Source organism: Pteropus medius, unplaced genomic scaffold, assembly GCF_902729225.1.
Source record: "Pteropus medius unplaced genomic scaffold, Ma_sr-lr_union100, whole genome shotgun sequence".
NCBI lineage: Eukaryota > Metazoa > Chordata > Mammalia > Chiroptera > Pteropodidae > Pteropus > Pteropus medius.
This window is the reverse complement of record NW_024347788.1, coordinates 8,234,262-8,252,396: the sequence shown is the minus strand read 5'-3', so window position 1 is coordinate 8,252,396 and position 18,135 is coordinate 8,234,262. Positions and strand designations below refer to the sequence as shown.

At 47.3% G+C, this 18,135-nt stretch overlaps 1 protein-coding gene and 1 pseudogene across 1 annotated transcript in view; both read left to right on the top strand.

Moving 5' to 3' along the window:
- The window catches only part of ENOX1 (ecto-NOX disulfide-thiol exchanger 1), a 370,860-nt gene extending 354,663 nt beyond the window's left edge, over positions 1–16,197 (top strand). Inside the window, exons 15-16 of the mRNA XM_039877329.1 lie at positions 7,446–7,531; positions 15,278–16,197. Coding sequence (XP_039733263.1) covers positions 7,446–7,531; positions 15,278–15,409 — 218 coding nt within the window. The 3' untranslated portion in view covers positions 15,410–16,197. The remainder of the gene's footprint in view (positions 1–7,445; positions 7,532–15,277) is intronic.
- A 1,127-nt stretch (positions 16,198–17,324) lies between these two features.
- On the top strand, positions 17,325–17,443 carry LOC120614555 (uncharacterized; annotated as a pseudogene).
- The last annotated feature ends 692 nt before the right edge of the window (positions 17,444–18,135 follow it).

The window sequence follows — 18,135 nt, the reverse complement described above, 5'->3', positions numbered from 1 at the left end:
GATCTATCTGGAAAGGAAGGCATATTTTTTGCAATTTCCCTGAAATCTTCCTTTAGAATTATGAAACACATATAGAGGACATCGGGCTGGCTCTAGGTCAGTCTCTAAGGCCAGGAACACAGGAGAAAAATCTGCCTTCTATTGGAAATACTTACTGGCAAAATCTGCATTACATCTGGGTGCCTATAGTATCTGTGAGTATACCCAGATAACTCAATAGTCTCTTGAGACATACAAATGTTACATTACAAAAAAAAATGCACAGTGGCACAAATCTTGACTAGAAGAGAAGGAGGGAGTGAAATAAGCTATTCAAATGGATTCCGTCTACAGAGAACATAAAACAGAGGCCAGAACTCCCTAAACAAGCAATCCTAGTTACTTATGATGACCTGTGACACTAATTTATCTGGGCAAAAGTATGCATTCTTTCCGGATGGTCTCATGACTCTTTTATAAAATTGGAATCTTTAAGACATGTGAAGTGAGGTACATGTCACAGAAGACCAGTGGGATTTCATCGATAACATAATTCAGAGCTTGACAAGGGTTTGGATGCTGAGTCCTTTGGGAGTTCAGACCTGTCACATGTTCTGCTTGGCAGTGAATGGGGATGGAGTGCTATGTTCCAACTCGACTCAAAAAGGTAAGCCCTTGGAAAGCACTTTATTAATGTGATTTCTGGATTATTAATTTTGCAGTCAATCCTTGTGAAGACAGGTTGACATATAATTGGACCTAAAAGAATGACATTTTTATGGGGGCATTGCAGGGAGCATTTTATGCCCCACGACTCTATAGTAACCACACGCTCGATCAGCTCGACATCGCCTAGGGTCTCTGCCAGAACTCCTCGTTCATTTCGCATTGAACTCGTGTAGGATAGAATGAGTCAATACTTTTGGATTGGGACCCAAGCTTTGGAGCCGTGTTTAGCTGGAAGCCACTGGCTATTGTTCTAAAGGAGAATGGATCAAAGTGTTTTTGTCGATAGGCAGACGGCTTTGAGGAGATGTTGACAGAATAACTCTGGATCTCTATTACTCTCTCTTCTCTTGCTTTTTAATTAGTTCTAGTGCCATAGCTTTCCAATCCAAGCATGCCTGGACGCCCTGTCAATGCTAGTCATCATTGCAAATCTCATCCAGATATCGTCAAAACCTTCTCAACAGCTCTTTTTTTACAAAGCAGCTGTTCTTCAGAACTTCCCTGGACTCCTGAGAAGTATCTTCAAATTCTTACTGATTGAGCAAACTACATATCCTCCCGGCTCCTCCACAGATCAGGACATGCATATTATGGGCAACCAAGATGCTTCATGACATCCGGTCCTGCGCCGCCCACCACCACCGTCTCCATCACTTCCGCCATTTCTCACCTCTGCACACAACCAGTCTGCATCCGAATTGGAATGCTCCCCATACCGCCCGGGCGTGGGGAAGCAGAACAGAACGGAGAGAAATGCACTTGGCAAAGGCTGAGTGGTGACTCTTGTGTTTTCCGAGAATGGAGTTGAGACTATATTTAGGCTGCACCTGAGGAAAGTAATCTGGAGAGTAATCTGTGTTCTTTTCTAAAAGCTACTGACCATAAAGAATGAGTCATTGACCTAAATCTTGTTTCCAAGACACAAATGTTCGTGTTAATAAATCAGCAAGCATTTGTCAAGGGCCTACTGTAAAAATTACCGGCCTTCACTGTGAAAAGGAATCATCTGGGCAGCCTGTTTAAAAGGCAGCGTCTTTAGCCACGTACACAGAGACTCTGTTTATTGTCACACTGACATCTGAGGTGACGCTGGAGCAGGCACTTCTGGAGCCATGTTTGGGAACTCCTGGCCTGCCCTATGCCAGGAATGGTGTTAGTGAGGGGTGGCGACACGGTGACCTCTCCCCTCAAGAGATTCGTAGGCTAGTGAGAAAGAAAGCAGATTGAATGTGATTCATACCAAAATCAGAAGCGTGGAGAGGGGCTGCTTCTGCCACAGATGCCTCGTTGGAAGAAAGGGCACACAGCGCTTCTCCGGATGGATCAGGGACTTGCCAAGGCCGTTTCAGATGCAAGGAGCAATTTACCATGGGCCCCATTACGGTCTCGGGGGTTTGGTTAAAATAAGACAGACAGGCAGACAGATATTTTTAAAAAACTGACTGTATAAGATCAGGTATTATACTCACCAAGTAAGTGGAACAAACTACTTTTTGGAAATGTAAATAAAGCCTTTTAGAAACTGAGACGCATCAGCCCAAAGCACAAGAGTTGATGAGCCTTGCCGCTCGGTCTCGCCTCAAGCCTTGCCTCTCTCCATGTCCCATGAGCGTGCTGTCACTCTGTAGCTGCCCGTGGACAACTGTCCCCTCTCCCGATGGCTTAGTGAGAAACCAGGTTCTGCACAGCGCCCTCCCTGCCAGCTCTCCAGTTCAGCGTCCTCAAAGCCTTCGTGTGGGCGGCCCCATGAAGCAAGAGTATTTCAGGTCGGGTACGGTCGGGCCTCAGCTGGTTCCCAACAGCGTGTGGCTGGTGGCTTGGGAGACAGCCGCCCCTCCACAGAGCTAGTTCCTGCAGAGCCCAGGGCTGCCCTCGCCTGGGCCGAGCTGACGGCCTGGGGCTTTCTGGGGATTCTCAGGGGACTACCAACCAGTGGGGATGCCGGGAAAACTAAGCTTGCCGGAACTTTACAGGTTGACCCCAAGTTTGGAAGGAAACTCCAAGCAGCCTGATGAAGAGGAATATATTCTGGTAGAATCCCATTTCTCACTCAACTTAAAGAGGATACCGCGTTGACCAAACCGAATGTACAAATCGATCCTTTGTTCTCATCAGTTAGCCCACGTGGTTTGTTTCAAGTCCATAAGAGAAAAAGATGGCAGTGGGGTGGATTGGCCCTGTGACAGACCACAGAGCCCGATGATCTTTAAACGGCACTTAGCAGGGAGGCTCACTCTGAGTATTCGTGGATGGAGAGGCATTTGATACACTCGGTGACGAGTCACTTATTCACTTATCTTACTCCTCCTGCTGTACAAAGTTAGGAGGTTAGATTATTTTCAACTTAATAGTCTATGAAGACAGTTACGAAAGCTGCATTACTTAGGCAGTGATCTCATATAGATAGATCATACTCTCGATCCAGAAACACGAACTCTGCTGTCTTATACCTTTAAAACAAAAGAGAAGGTCCAGGTGATCACTTCGTAGGTTATATATAAATGTTGAACACTCTGTAGCACACCCGAAACCAATAGAAATTGTACATCAACTGCAACCGAAAAACAATAATAAAAATAAAATGAGTAATCAAAAAAAAAAATGAAACCCAAAAACATACAGCATGTATTACATATTTGAAATTTGATTAGATAGTAGATCTTAAAAATTCTCATCACCAGAAAAAATATTTATAACTGTGTATGCCGATATTTTTTTTAATTTTTTTTCTTTTAATCATTTTTAAATTTCCATTTTTTACTGAAAAGAATGAAATCGCACATTATATAATCCTGGAAAAACATACGTCATAAACATTTAATAGGGTTAAAACAATAGTTCATTGACTTTTTTTACTGAATCGTAACCCATAACTTCCCAGGTGCCCACTCGTCCTATTGCCCGTCTTCCCTTTACATTTCTTTTAAATTTTGGTTTCCATTTTCTGATATAAGAAGCATGAAGCTAAAATGTTTTGGTTTTGCTTTTTTTAACTTTTATTTTTCAGTTAGAAGTGACATTTAGTATTACTTTGTATTAGTTTCAGCTGTACAGCATAGTGACCAGACATTTATAAAATTTACACGGTGATCCTCTAATTAGTCTAGTACCCACCGGGCACCATAGATAAGTATGACAGTATCACTGACTATATTCCCTGTGCTTTACTTCACATCCCTGAGACTATTTTGTAACTGCCAATGATGGATGTTAACTTGACTGATTGTGGTGACCATTTCACAGTATATACAAAAATCAAATCATTCCGTTGTACACCTAAAACTAATATAATGTTATATGTTAGCTAATTATATCTTTTTTTTTTAATTTGGTTTCCTAAAAAAAAAAGGAAACTTCTAACCCCACGACCTTATTTCTCTGTTCCCACCCAAAGCGCCTAAGCACCGTCCCCATCCCCGCCCTCCCCTCTAGCCGGTCCAGCCTGGCTCGCACCCTCACACTGGAGCTGCTGTGGTCGCCGTGACCGGACTCACATGGCCAGCTCTCAGCTCCGTCCACCTGTCAGCTGCCCTTCACACCGTCGGCTACTCACATCTTCTGGAAATACTTTCTTCTCTCGGCTGTCATAACACCAGCCTTTCTTCTTGATCGCTCCCCCCAAGATTCCTTTGATGAGTGTTCTTCAGCTTAAACTCCACGTTTGGGGCTCTTTCTGGATTCGGTGTTGAGGCCTCTTTCGTACCTAGGGAATCTCCATCAGTGCTCTGGCCTCTAGTCCCTTTTTGTCACCATTGACTCACAAACTTGTATCATCTCCGACTACCGTTTGGTATCTCCACTTAGATACTGACGGAGATCTTAAATTTAACGAGGCGAAAACAGAGCTCTTGATCCCATCCTTATCTCTGCCCTGATGCGCTCCTCCCCGGGTGGTACCTCCCAGTTACTCGGGCCAAATACCGAGCACTCATCCTGGATTCGTCCTGAACTTACACCGCTCAGGGGCAGTCCAGAGCCTCTGCCTTCAGTGTCCACTACTGGCTGGTCCAGATCGCGACGTGCCACTTCGGGTCTTGTGCAGACACTTCCAGTTGGTCGTCTAGTTTCCCTTTGGTCTTTCCACCACAGAGCAGCTTGAATGAAATTTTTAAAACATAATTCAGATCATAGCACCTCTGCTGGTGTCCCGCTGTGTGTAGAACTTAATCCAGACCCTTTACTCTGCCATACAAGGCCCTAAGTGATCCGGCTCCGCTCCTGCCTCTAAAGGCACACGGTACCACTCTCCAGCCATGTCCGTCCCTGCTAGCTTAGCTCTACCTCAGGTCCTTTGCACAACCCGTTACTGCCTGCACCGGGAGTAACCTTCCCTCGGGATCTCAAGACACCCAAGAAAATTTATTTTCACTCGGCCTCCCGACGTAAAGCAGCACTTCCCCAAGCCTGAGGTTGCACCCCATTTACCCTACTCCCCGTTTCGTTTTCTTCACCGTGCTTACCACTACCCGAAAATATTTCCGTTCATTTTAATCTTCACGTTTATCGTTGGTTTTGCTTACCTAGTATATAAGTTACCCAAGAGCAGGACGCTGTCTGCCTTATGCAGGGGTCTATTCCTCGCACCTTGGCACCTAATCACTGCTAAGGAAATGTTTAAACAAGGGCGAAATGAAGCCATAAACAATGAGAACTATGTGGCTAATTTAAAGCCTGCTGCTTTGGTCTTAGGTCTGAAAATGAGAGTAAACTTGATGATTTTGATGTGAAAAGCTCGAAACGCCTTTATGCACCTTTCAGGCGCCTTCCCCCTGACTCTGGGAGCCAGTCTCTCGGGGTACCCTTCCCCTCCCGGAAGAGCACTGTATGCAAGGAGGAAAATTGCACCTACCAGAACCTCCCTCGCCTTGTCCCAAAGCCAGGGTTGACTTCTCCTCCCTCCCCTGTCCTCCTCTTTATGGGGCTGGGGGGCTGCCTACCATTTGTTGGAGGCTCTCTCTGGAAAGGGGTGGACATGGTGCCACTTGTCCTCAGCCTGGGACAGCAAGGAGAGCCCCACTCGCCACGCTGAAACAGAGGCAATTTCCCTAAGGATTCCATTCCCCTCCCACTCAATAAGTGAAAAACGAAAGTGTTATTTTTTTAAAAATCCTTCTCTTCTAACTTTTTTGGTTTTTAGTAAATCATTCATGAGCTTCCATATTTGAACTGTTGTTAGTAACAATGCGACCTCACCGGATCTGAGAATTTCAGACACAGGGAGGTAGTCGCCAGGTCCATCAAATTAAAATATAAATTAACAAACAAAGCGGTTGAAGGAGAACAAAACAATACCACTTAAGTACAGTAAAAATGACTGACTGACACCTAAAGACATTAAAACTACCATTATTACCTTTTATCTTCACTATTATTCCATAAAAGAAGGACATTCTATCAAAAAAGTAAGAACAGTCTCTGAATAAAATGGTAGTGCTTTGTATCTCAGGAAAAACACATCAGGCTTGAGCTTTATTGGAGCAATATAATGAATTGTTTCTATCTTTCTCATTGCGCTGTAAACAAACAAAAAACACCCACCTAAAGCCATGTTCTGAGGACAGGTCTTTCAGAGTGGTTTTCTAGACGCTTTGGTTCTCTGGCCTCGACCTAAGGATAAACTGGGAACGTTTCTTTAAAAACTGGCACGCACCCCAGAGCATCCCGAGCATCACACAGGGAGATCAGGGGACCATGAGAGCCTTTCCCAGATCAATCCAAGGTCACCTGCAATCATAGGATGACCTGGCACAAGGACGTGCTCTTGTCTGCTGCTCACCCCGGCTGCATTTTGTACAGGATGGGCCCTCCCTCTGCTTCAGGGATCAGAGCTTCCGAATAAAGAACATAAGGGCTAGCCTCGGGTTTACGTCATCTCGAAGCCCGCTTAGAGGAGAACCCAAAGAATGTCAGTCCGAGCAGTTTGTTGACAAACAGCGGCGTACACTCTGCGGAGCCAGTGTCCTCATCGTCACTGTTTTGATTTCGGGTATGAGAGCAGGGAGGGTAGGAAGCGGACACTTCTACTTCAACCCTGACACCAACACCCAGCTTCTCCTTTGTCAGTCCAATGTCGACAGCTGATTTTCACGATAAGAAAGCCTTCCGACTTACCATCAGACTCCAGCCAATTCATCCATTCCTGGTCCTTTTAAAATGATCTCATACATCACGGCAGAGAGGGGAGAGCAAGGCAGGTCCCTTTGAACAACAGCCACCGCCGGGGGAAAGAGCAGAGGTTTCGGGAAGGATTTATGCTCCTTCAATGGCACTTAGGGGAAATATGGATTCAATACTTTTCATAGCTAGCAACTATAATTATCAGGGAAGTTCAAGGCCGTGTGATGCCTGACACGGCTGTAGGAGTCATTTTCATTCTACAAAGTCCACCGAGGGAAAAAAAAAAGGATAATTTTATCCTTCTAATAACGACAACTTGGTATTGGTAAATCGGGCATAAAATTGGTAGCCGAAATGCTTCCAGGAGCTTTTGGTTAGCAATACCTTCGTTCACCTATATGTCATGTCAAACTCTAGCTTTTCTAACTACCGTCGTTCCACGAGACGGAGTGTGCTGTTACTCTGGCGTCTTCACCACGGGCTGTTCGTGAGTGCTTGTTGAGCATGGTTCCAATGGCAAGACTATAACTTAGGGCTCGATGGCATTATGAGACGTCAGCCCATAGATGAGACTCTTATTTGCCTCTCGGTAATATCCCATGTTTGTGTTTCGAATTCAGGCATCATCTCCACGTTTCTCCACGTCCACCCGTTCGGAGCCAACATAGAATACCTTTGGTCATACATGCAGCAGCTGGACTCCAAGGTAAATTCTTCTTCTCGGGGGGACTTGCGTTGCTGAAATCTAGCATGTCGATCGCTGGCTGCAGCGGGACCCTGCGAGAGCTGCGTTAGGGACATAATAGCTTCTTTGTAGAAAGAAAAGCAGTTATCCGAAATGACAGTGACTTTTGGCAGACGCCAGATTACTGGGGGAAAAAGCATATGAGGGTTTTAAAATTGCAGGTTGGCCTGAAAGTTCCCGAAACAAGGCAGAAATCAGGTCAGGGTGGCTCATGGGACATTATCCTTAGACCGTATTCTCACAGGATTCTGTATTAAGGACGTCACACAATAGAGGGAAAATGACCTCAAATAACATAAATATCCGACCTGACTCTCAAGAAAACTGCACTAATGGCTGTTTTTCAGCGTTAATCTCTAAATGGCAAAAGTGACTACAAAGTTGGCTTGGTCCCTCAAGCGTCCCTCCCAGAGTCAGGGAGTGAGGACGTCGCCCCTCATTTCTCTGACGCTCAGTTCTTCCCATCTGCGAGTTAGCCGTACTCCTAGGCCATTGCCCTGTTCATGTGCCAAAAAGGAGGGACGAAAAGCTCGGCTCCTGTACCGGATTCTGGGGAGCAGTGAGAGGGACCCATCGGAATAAAGTGGTGTCAGTCACGAGCGGCAGCCGGGAAGGGGGCGGACACAGCATCAAACAGGGGAAGCCAGGCCCGTCCCCGTCACCACGTGGCTCGTTAAATGTCCTGCTGGGAACATGGAAATGAGACAGAAAGTGGAAATAAGCGGCTTTTCCCCAGGACCCAGCAAAGTGCGTGGATGCCGTGGGGCGAGGCGCACAGCCCACAGGTCTACGACCCTAAAATGCACGCACCGAAGTCCCCGCAAACCTTCAGTGGTCAGGATCGACTCCATGATGGCACCGTGTTCCTGTTTCGATTCAAAGGATCTTACGGATTCTTGATCCCACAATGGGTTGACCTTTCTCATAGGTCTCATACTTCCCCTTTGAGCGAAATCGTCTGGAACAAAAAGCATTTTCCAGTCGTGGAGATTCGTGCCTTTGTATTTCTCTCACAGCTGAACCTAAAGACAGTGAGGAGGAGGCTGTAAGATTCTGGGAGCTCAGCATCATAGCGTGGAGGCTTCTCCACAGGGTTAGGGAGCTAACAGAAACGGCTCCTTTTAACTCATGTGAAATGAGAAGGAAGAGTTATAGATGCCACTTGGTTGAAAGCAAGCTTTGAAGGGTTCCTTTCCGCCTCCCCTTCACTAAACACCATTGTTCCTTAATACCACTACCTCTGCCTAGAGAATGACATGAAATATCGTTGGCACCCGCGTGTTTAGCCTAGAATGAGGCCTCAAGAAATTATTCCTATTGTGGCTATTATCTTCCCGTGTGCAGTTGGCATTTCTTTCCTGCCCTTTATGGAAATCCTAGGGGGGAGCCTTTGTTGAGAAGCAGCTGTCATAGTGTGAGCTGCCATGGCCAAGGAATCCAGTTGTTATTTATCTAAGAATTTCCGGGCTCTCGTCTGCTCTGTTTTGTCACTGCAGGTGATGACCTGTGCATGTGTGAAAGTGTGTGTGTGTGTGTGTGTGTGTGTGTGTGTGTGTGGTCACACAGGCAGGTGTGCATTCATGTGGAAGTAAGGTCACTTGGGCAGGTGATAAATAACGAATTATTCTGCCGGAAGAGCATCCCTTGCCTTATCCGTACCCTCAGGACAGAGTGGCCATCATCCGTTTGCTCAGGTGAGGTGTGCGTGGTCTGCCTCAGAGTCTGAGGAGAGAATTCACGTGCCAGGTCTCTGGCCGTTAGAGGCCAGGCCTTTGTGGAAGGGATTCAGGCAAGGGGGATTCCATTTCATCTCACACTGGCACTTTTATTTTAGAAGAAAGAAAATGACGAAAGTATTTTCCCCACCAAAGAAATGCACAGGGTCTCCCCCAGACAGCCGTCCATCTTCTGAATGAAATGCTCAGTAGATCTGTCAAATTTTTTCCTCATGCCCAACGTAAAAGGTATATTGAAAAAGCGCTGTGACTCACAGACTCCTGGGTGCTAGGGGTTGGACTAAATATTCTTTCTTTCCCAGTGAGCCCGAAAGGATATTGACTTTTTAATGCAGAGAGCAAATTATTGCTGTACACTGGAGTTCTGTATCCTCAGGGCTTTAAGCAGAAAACGGAATGATGACAGGTACCCTCTGGGCACCCCCCAGGCCTTTGTCCTTGTGCCAGGGGCAGAAGGCTCCCATCCTGAGGGCCTGACGGGCCGTCAATGCTCCCCGGTGCAGTGGCCTGGAGCACCTACCTCTGCTTAACCAGAACCAGTGTCACGGGTCACGGGGCCTCCCGCAGCCCCCCGCAGCCCCTTGCAAGGCTTGGTTAATGTTGCGTTTAGACCCTGGGTTCCTCCTGGCCTCTGTGACATGGGGGTGGGCCGCTGACTCTAGTCGATGGCTTTGCAAAAATGCCACTTAAAACGACACGCTTTCCTTGACCTCAGACAACGCGACCACCACCACAAACGCTGTGAAACAGCATTTATTTAGACTCTGCCTTCCCAGTGCTGACGAGAGCGAGGAGAGAGGCCCGGCCAGCCGGTGCTGGGGCTGTTCGCATTAGGATTTCCCCAAAGGCCACACGGGTCTAAGAGTGATTCGAAATGGAAGGAGAGACAGGAATCAATTTAAATTCTCCTGGGCATGTAAACGGCACACGGCTCCCTAAAACTGTGTAGCCCAATAATTGGCCATTTTCCAGTTAAATATTATCCCCGCTCCGGATAACGATCTCCGCGTACTTCTCTCTCCTCAGCCTAATCTACACCTCTCGCTCTCATTCACTCAGCTCTCTCGCATCAAGTAACACGGGTCCAAGTCAGAAAGGTTCAGTCCGAGGAAGACGGGGCGGGGGCGGTGGGGGAACATGGCTTCCTGAAGCTTCGCTGAGTCAAAAACCGTGCCCTGGGCGCAGGCGGGTAGGCGCTTCAAATAGGCGACATGTCAACAACTTGTGATCGACACGCAGACGCTCCCCCACCTCAGCCTGGAAGCTTCAGGCCCACTCGCTGGTTTGAAGGAGCCAGGAGGGAGCATCACGGCCGAATGTTTCCTGTCCCGATGGTCCACGGCATGGACCCCTCTGCTCTTCCTGCATTCACCTGTTCTTCAGGAGACTGACACTCGCTTCTCCAAGTGTGTCTGGCTGCCCCCTCCGCCCGCCCGCAGCCTCTGCGCAAGGCCCACCGAGTGGGAGATGGGCTTCTGCAAAGCAGACCCCACACAATGTGGCCGCGACACTGGAGGGTTCGGGAGGGCCTGCTCCTGGGGCACGCACAGCAGCACCGCTGGGTGACAGTCTGGGTGACGGGCTGGGTGACAGTCTGGGTGATGAGCTGAGTGACAGGCAGGTGCATGTCCCCCGCCAGAGGGACAAACCATTTGCATTTTTGAGCTAAAAGCAGACCTCTGGAAACAAAAACAAAATGTTTCGTCAGCGCCAAGGAACTTCAAAGCGGCCTTAATTGGAGAACTTTCTTTCCCAGGCTGGAGCTAGGCAGTAAGGTGGATGGAATGTTCCCCACAGTGCTTGTGAGATTGCACACCTGAGTAATCTTTACTATGACGTGTATCCTGGTGTTCTGCTCAATAGCCACCTGTCACGGCGTATTAATGAGCGAAGGAGTTTTCCGTTGCTTAGAAAGGCTGTAACGAATGTGTTTTTAGAAATATCACAGCCCCCTCCGGAAAGCACGGCGTGGGAAGTATCGGCGCTAACGATACTTCCATTTGGCTAAAAAATAAAAAGACAGTTGCTCACCCACAGCGAGAGAAGGCGACGAGGTCGCCAGGGACCCGGTGACTGCTCGGGTGATCCACCGCTTCTCACGGAGCCAGCACCGCCCCAGGGGCTGGGAAGAGCAGGGGGTGGCCAGGGCTAAGGAGAGCTGAGAACCCTGCTCTCAGAGAGCTTGCGGCAAGGAATCGGTGGACCGTCTGTGAACTAACCTGAGAATCAGACACGAGCTGACGAAGGGCTAATTGAGCAGGCAGATAGTTAGTGAAATAGGAGTTAGAAAACGGAGGAGCAGACGAGTCGTGACTGCGAACAGGCGGCGTCCTTGACGCGCGCGCATTCTCGTGGCTTCCGTCTGGGGTACGACAGCTCATGGCTGCGTTTCCCCCCATTCCCCTCTTTCCCTCCTTCCTTCCCTCTTTCCTTCCTCCCTCCTCTCATTTTCCGCCTAGATCCTTCCTTTCCTCCTCCTAATTCTTTCCTTCTACTTATCTTCTGTCTCCTTTGCTTTTCCTCCTCCCTGTTCTTCCTCTCGTTCCTTTCTTCTCTCTTTTTCATCCCTCATTTGTTTATCTTTTTTTTTTCTTTTTCATCCTTCCCAGGCTTCCTCCACTGTGTCCTTCCTCCCTCTCTCTCTCCCCGCCCTCCACCCCCACATCCTGTATTTCTCTCTGCGAATGTTCATAGCAAGGCGTCTGTGAGCCGATGCTGCTGTGCTTTGCCCAGGCATATGAAGAATGAACATTTCAATGTGCCGGGCGCGGCCCGCGCTCAGATCCAAGTCCACAGGGCATTGGGCAAGTTTCTTTCCTCTTCCCTCTTCTTTTGCAAATGAGAAAACACCCAAAGAGAGGAAGTGATTTAGACGATTTAGACGAGGTGGCGAAGCCGGTCATGCCATGGCTAGAATCCAGATCCTTTGCCTCTTCCTCTCTTTCTTCCAGCAAATGAGGGGTTTGTTTGCCTGTCTAATGAGCTTTCTGATGAGATAATGCACAGGAAGCACTTACTCTGTGCCTGGCCCGCGGTGAGGGCTCAGGAAGCCGTAGCTGCCTCTCTCCGGCTGCCCTCTGCTTCTTTGGAGGTTGAAGTTAGGCTCAGGTCAAAAGACCCCATGGAAAACAAGATTCCCCAAGATCTACTTGCCCTTTTGCTGAATGGTTCCTGTAGGGGTTCATTAGCATGTGAATGCGTACCAGCTGGTTGAGCTGGGAGTTTTCATTTTTTGCCCTTGATGTTGTGTCCCTCTAAAGCATTCCTGGAAGAGGTCCTGCGTCCTGTCCACGGACCCCTCCCCCACGTCCCTAACCAGGAGCGGAGAGGCCGTGACCGTGACCGAGAGGATTATTTCCGATTCTCCCTGCACAGTCCCACCCGCGTGGTGGGCATCGGCGGTTAAGAACAAAGCAGGGAGCCCAGGTCTGCACCCCCACCCTGCGCTTACTGCCCGGGTTACCCCGCGCTGGGTGCCTCGCCCCCCCCTGGGCCTCAGTTTCCTCATTTGCAAATGATCCCCTCTCTCGCGAGAGCACAGCGAGAATTAAAATGTGTTCAGAAGAGTCTGGAGAGGCAAAGGTCTGGGTGACTGAGGGTCGGTGCGCTCTCTACAGCCAGCCGCGGGGGCCTGCTGGGTGGCACGGCCTGACCAGACCCCAGCCGGCCGCCCGCGTAGACGTTATCTTTATTTTACTCTCCAGAATTGAGCTTTTTCATCGTAATGAATAGCACAAGGCTTCTTCCCAGTGTTTCTAAGTGGAGGTGGCGGGGAGGTGTTAGTTATGCTGGAAACAAACCCACCATGCGCTGGTCGTTAGCTCCATCCGTCAGCATCTCTGTAGCCTCAGCTTGATCTAAGGACCTGAGAAGGGCCGCTCACCCCAGGGGTGTCCCTTAGGCCCCCTGGCTGGCACTGGAGCCTGTGGTGGATTACTGGCGCTGTCTTCCTCCAAAAGAGAGAAGGGAGCTTGCTGGCCTCATGAAGCTTAAGGAAAACTGCCTTCTGGACCAGCTGAAAACTGGGCTTGACCACATACTTCTCTGTACTTGTTTCCCTTGGCTTTTGAGCACAGTGTGTGACCCCACCGACCACAAAAGGTTCGATGTCATATCTCTGAGCGTTGATACATGCATATAGAGAGAGTGTGCTCGTACCAGGCCCTGTGCTGCGTCTTACGTATAATTCTCTCGGTAACACTGAGAGGGATATTGTTGTTTCTATTCTATACGTGAAGAAACTGAGAATTACAGCTGTTAAGTCACGCAGCTTGCTGGAGGACTCACCCAGATTAAAATCCAAGCCAGTCCCATTTCAGCCCCCATTCTTAAGCCAAATGTGCCTGAACGTTAAGAATTACCTGGGGCGACTGTTAACAGATGATCTGGGCTACATCCCAGATCGGCTCACTCCAGAGTCTCGAGAAGGGCTGGAGAAGCTGCTTTCGTATCAAGGGCCCAGGTGCTTGATATTTAAGAGAACTGCCATCCCGCGCTGCTGGATTTTCGCCTGCGGCTCAGGACAGGGGCGAGAGGTCCCCACCCCCAGGCAGCAGTTTTGTCCCAAATGTCACCTCTGATAAAGCACTTCTGTAGTTCGCTCAGGTTTCTCAGCCATCAGATGGAGACAGATCATCGTCTCGGCCTCGCTCAGCTCTCAGGAGCGCTGTGAGCGGGGCATGAAGATGTGACTGAAGGTGCTTTGCACAGTGCTCACTGGGAGAAAACATGCTTGTCACGATCAGGACGAACCTTTTCATGACCCGTTGAGTAGGCTTCAGTGGGTTGATATGGGAATCTAATGCTCTGCTCAACATGGTTTTACGGGAAAATGCATTGAGATTGCAAAGTAATCCACACAAAAATTGTAGAATACTTCCAGGACTGCCTCCATGCAAAGTTTTGTATTACAGACCCAGGTATTTCGAATATATCATGTGAAATCTTTCCCCTGTGAGTATTAAGCCAACAGTTGATTTGACTTCTTGGTCTATTTGATCTCTCAAAATTAATCTCAATATTGCTAAATGGAAAGCGTAGGCTTTAAAACGGTGTCTATACGCTGATCCTGCCATGGGAAATAATAAGAGGTTGGATTCATCGAGCATTTCTGTGTGCCCTGATCTGTGCTAGGCCAGTGGTCGGCACACATCCTTATGAAATGTTGTTGCTCCCCCTTGCGGAGGCTTAGAGACACTTGCTATCTTGGTAGAGGTCATTTAGCTCGTAATGATAGTAGTAGGTACATGATTCCAACGGAAATGTCACCCCCCACACGCTCCTTGCTCTATGAGATCCCGGTGCACGGGCATCGAGAAGCGAACACAGAGAAACAAGAGTGACAGCTGTGTTCGAGCAGGATGGTGGTTAATTCGTTCTTTCTTTTAAATAACGTGAGTTATCGGTGGACAAATGCATGTAATAAAAAACTAGCAGAGGGAAAGATGGCGTGAAAAAACCCACGTGGATTTTACGACCGGATGCCGAGACTTTTATCGCTGTAGGTTTTGCTTTGTGTGTCTGTTCTTCATCTTTCATCGTCTTCTGGTCCCTGTGAACGTTAAAGGAAGAGAAAGACGTGAGGGCGGCACGAAGTCCACCCGCGTGGTCCTTTCCCTCTCGAGTCACACAGACGTGCTGCCCTGTGCAGAACGGGGCGAGGGCGCTGTAGCTTTCGGGGAGTGGTGATGGATTAACTCCGAGCTCCCGAAAACCCCTCCCCACCCCGCTTGATATCAGGCGGGGGCTGTCCGGGCATGGCCCTGCCAGGAGCGTGGCCGTCCGTGTCAAGGCTGAGCCTGGACCATTCTGCCGTTGCCTCCGCCCCGCCGGACAGCAGCTGGCAGGATGAGCAGGATCACATGACTGGACGGCCAGGGCAAAAGCTCCAGGCCGTTTGTGTCACTGGGCCCCCGTGCCTCCTTTCAGGTGAGTCCCTTCCCTAAAACGGGCCTGTCTTCCTTTCCAACAGATATCTGCCAACGAGATCGAAACGCTCCTGATGAGGCTGCCGCGCATGTTTAAGCAGGAATTCACAGGCGTGGGAGCAACGCTGGAGAAGAGGTGGAAGCTGTGTGCCTTCGAAGGAATTAAAACTGCCTGACCGCGAGGAGCAAAAAAAAAAACAAAAAACAAAAAAAACGACGTCCTCTGCAGATGAAACTGCCCGCCAGGCCCGGGCTGTGCGGCGTGAGCGCGGGAGGCTCGCGGGGGGCCCAGGGACCTCGGCGGGGCCTGTCTGGAGCGACATCCGTGGCGTTCTCTCGTGCGTGGAAACGTAATTGGGTACCAGTCCTCTACAACAAACAAAGCTCCATACTGTGACAGACCCGTTTCCTATGAAAACCAAACAGCGATTCCACAGTCACAATGATGGCAAACTCTTAAACGCTGCATTCGAGAACAGCTCACCGAGCAAAATATTTAAACTTAATGACGGTGTAACCCTGGCCGTTGCTAGGCTGCGGAGTTGTATATGTACCGTATAGCTGAAATCATTCAATGACGTTTTCCCGAGAGTCTATCTTTCTGTTTTAGACAAAAAAAGAAAAAAAAAATGTAATTTTGCAGTGAGGAAAAATCATACCAAAAGAAAACTTGAATATGTGTCTGAACAGTTATTGTATTTTGTAAATTAAGTTATAAGCCGTTCCAGGGACTTTTGCCTTATTGAAGAGGCAGACAATGTGACTGGACTCCTTGAGAATGCTTTATCAAGAATATTATTTTTCTAATGTAACGATTCTCCATCATAAGTTCTTTTAACATGAACCGCATAACAATTTTCATAAAATGTAAATAAAGGAAAAACGAGCTACTGTCTTGTACTTGGTATGTAATATTCAGGTTTATGCATCAAAATAAACATTCAGTAAATATTCCTGTTACAAATTTTATAGCAAAGATTAATTTTTTTCAATAAATATGACTTCTACCATATCGGTCTTGCAAATTATTCTTCGTTATAGTTTAATTCTTCCTTATGAAATCTTCACATTATTCTATCTCATTATTTTAAATGATTAAATGCGTGAGTCACATTAAAAGACAACACATGATTTCGGAAAGGAATATATAAAAATCATGAATTGGGAAAAACTAAGAAAAGAGTATGCAACATTAGAGTAGATACTGTTCAAAAACACCAAGCCATAGCATCCAAATATAATCAACATACAGTGCACCTTTGTTTTGTGTTACCATGGGCAGGCACAAAGCAGCCATTCGTTAATTTTATTAATTCTCGAATTCATTTATTGGTACGTTTGGTGGAAAACATACGAATTAGAAAAAGAATTAAAGAATTTATACTGGACCCATACGTTAAACAATTTGGCTCCCCGTCTTTCAAGTACAAATAGGATAGAGCTTTAAATTGGACCTCCTTTCCGCTTTCTTACGTGAGAATCACAAAAATAAAAACTAGTATTCAAGATATTGATCAATTTTAAATGCAACTTTTTTTAGGAATATAGAAGAACAGTGAATGTTTTCTGAAATTCTAAAAAAGGTGGTCTTATTGGATATTATTGTCTTCAGTATCTTTTTATTGAGTCCTGGGAAATTAAGATACTCATTCATACCTCCCATAAATATCTACACATATTCAGGCTCAGTGCTAATGCCATGTATATGGAGATGAATTAAAAAAGAAAAGACCCTCACCTTAATGAGCTCAGAGCTCAAGGGGAAAAAGCCATTTTCCCAAAAGTTTCTGTATGATGTGAGCCAGGTGACAGGAAAGATATGACAATGGGATTCGGTGGCAGTATCACATTAAGTGTTGAAACGCTAGGTGCCTTTCCGTTACCATCTGTTAATACCCTCATCCTGACACACATCAAGATGTGTGTCTCCACGTCAGGAGACACAGATAAGGGCACAACAGTCAAAAAGGAAACAACCTCATTTACAGACAATGTTAATATCACACAGAAAACCTGAGAGGCTCACCTGCAAAATAATTCAAAGAAAAGAATTCCAAAGAGTGGCAAGTTACAGACATAAAGTCTAGCAGGCTCTACGACCACGCCACCCTGAACGAGCCCGATCCCATCCGATCTCGGAAGCTAAGCAGGGTCGGGCCTGGTGAGTACTCGGATGGGAGACCACCTAGGAAGACCGGGTGCTGTAGGCGTAAAAAATAAAATGAAAAATAAGGGATTGTAAACTGACAAGGTCCTTGCAACCTGTGAGATCAATCAAGGGTTGCCTAAAAAAGAAAAAAAAAAAAGTCTAGCAAGGACACAAGCTACCCTAATCTAGACTATTTCTCATCGAAAGCATGGGAGATGTTTTCACATTTGCATTCATACTTGCAAGTATTGTCAGCGGTCACGTCAGCAGAAGGATACACTACACAGGGGGAAACCCCAGCTCGGAGCTCTGATTAGGAAAAGGAATTGGGGGACCTTATCATAGATCCAATAAGAAGACACTATTTTCTAAACACGTGGTTCTGAGCCCCAAGTGGCAACTCGGGGGAATGAAATGGTTAATGCAGCTCCCCAAAATATTTGAATCATTCCCACAGATGAGTGTCTGCGCCGAGACAATCTATTTTAGCTGTGATATTTTTATGTCTACTTGAAATTAATATGTTATCTAGAAATACATGAATGAGATATATTTAACGTCAATCATGTGAATAACTTCTTTTTGTAGGAAAAAAACTGGATTATTTCAAAGACATTCAGGTTCTACTGGGACGTTAGAGGTCACCTGGGGAAGGAGCTGACACTGGTGTCTTTGAGGGCCATCTGGAGTCTACAGGTATCTGTCGCCCATCTCTCTAGCCCACAGGGTACCACCGTTGCCCTCATTTGTCGC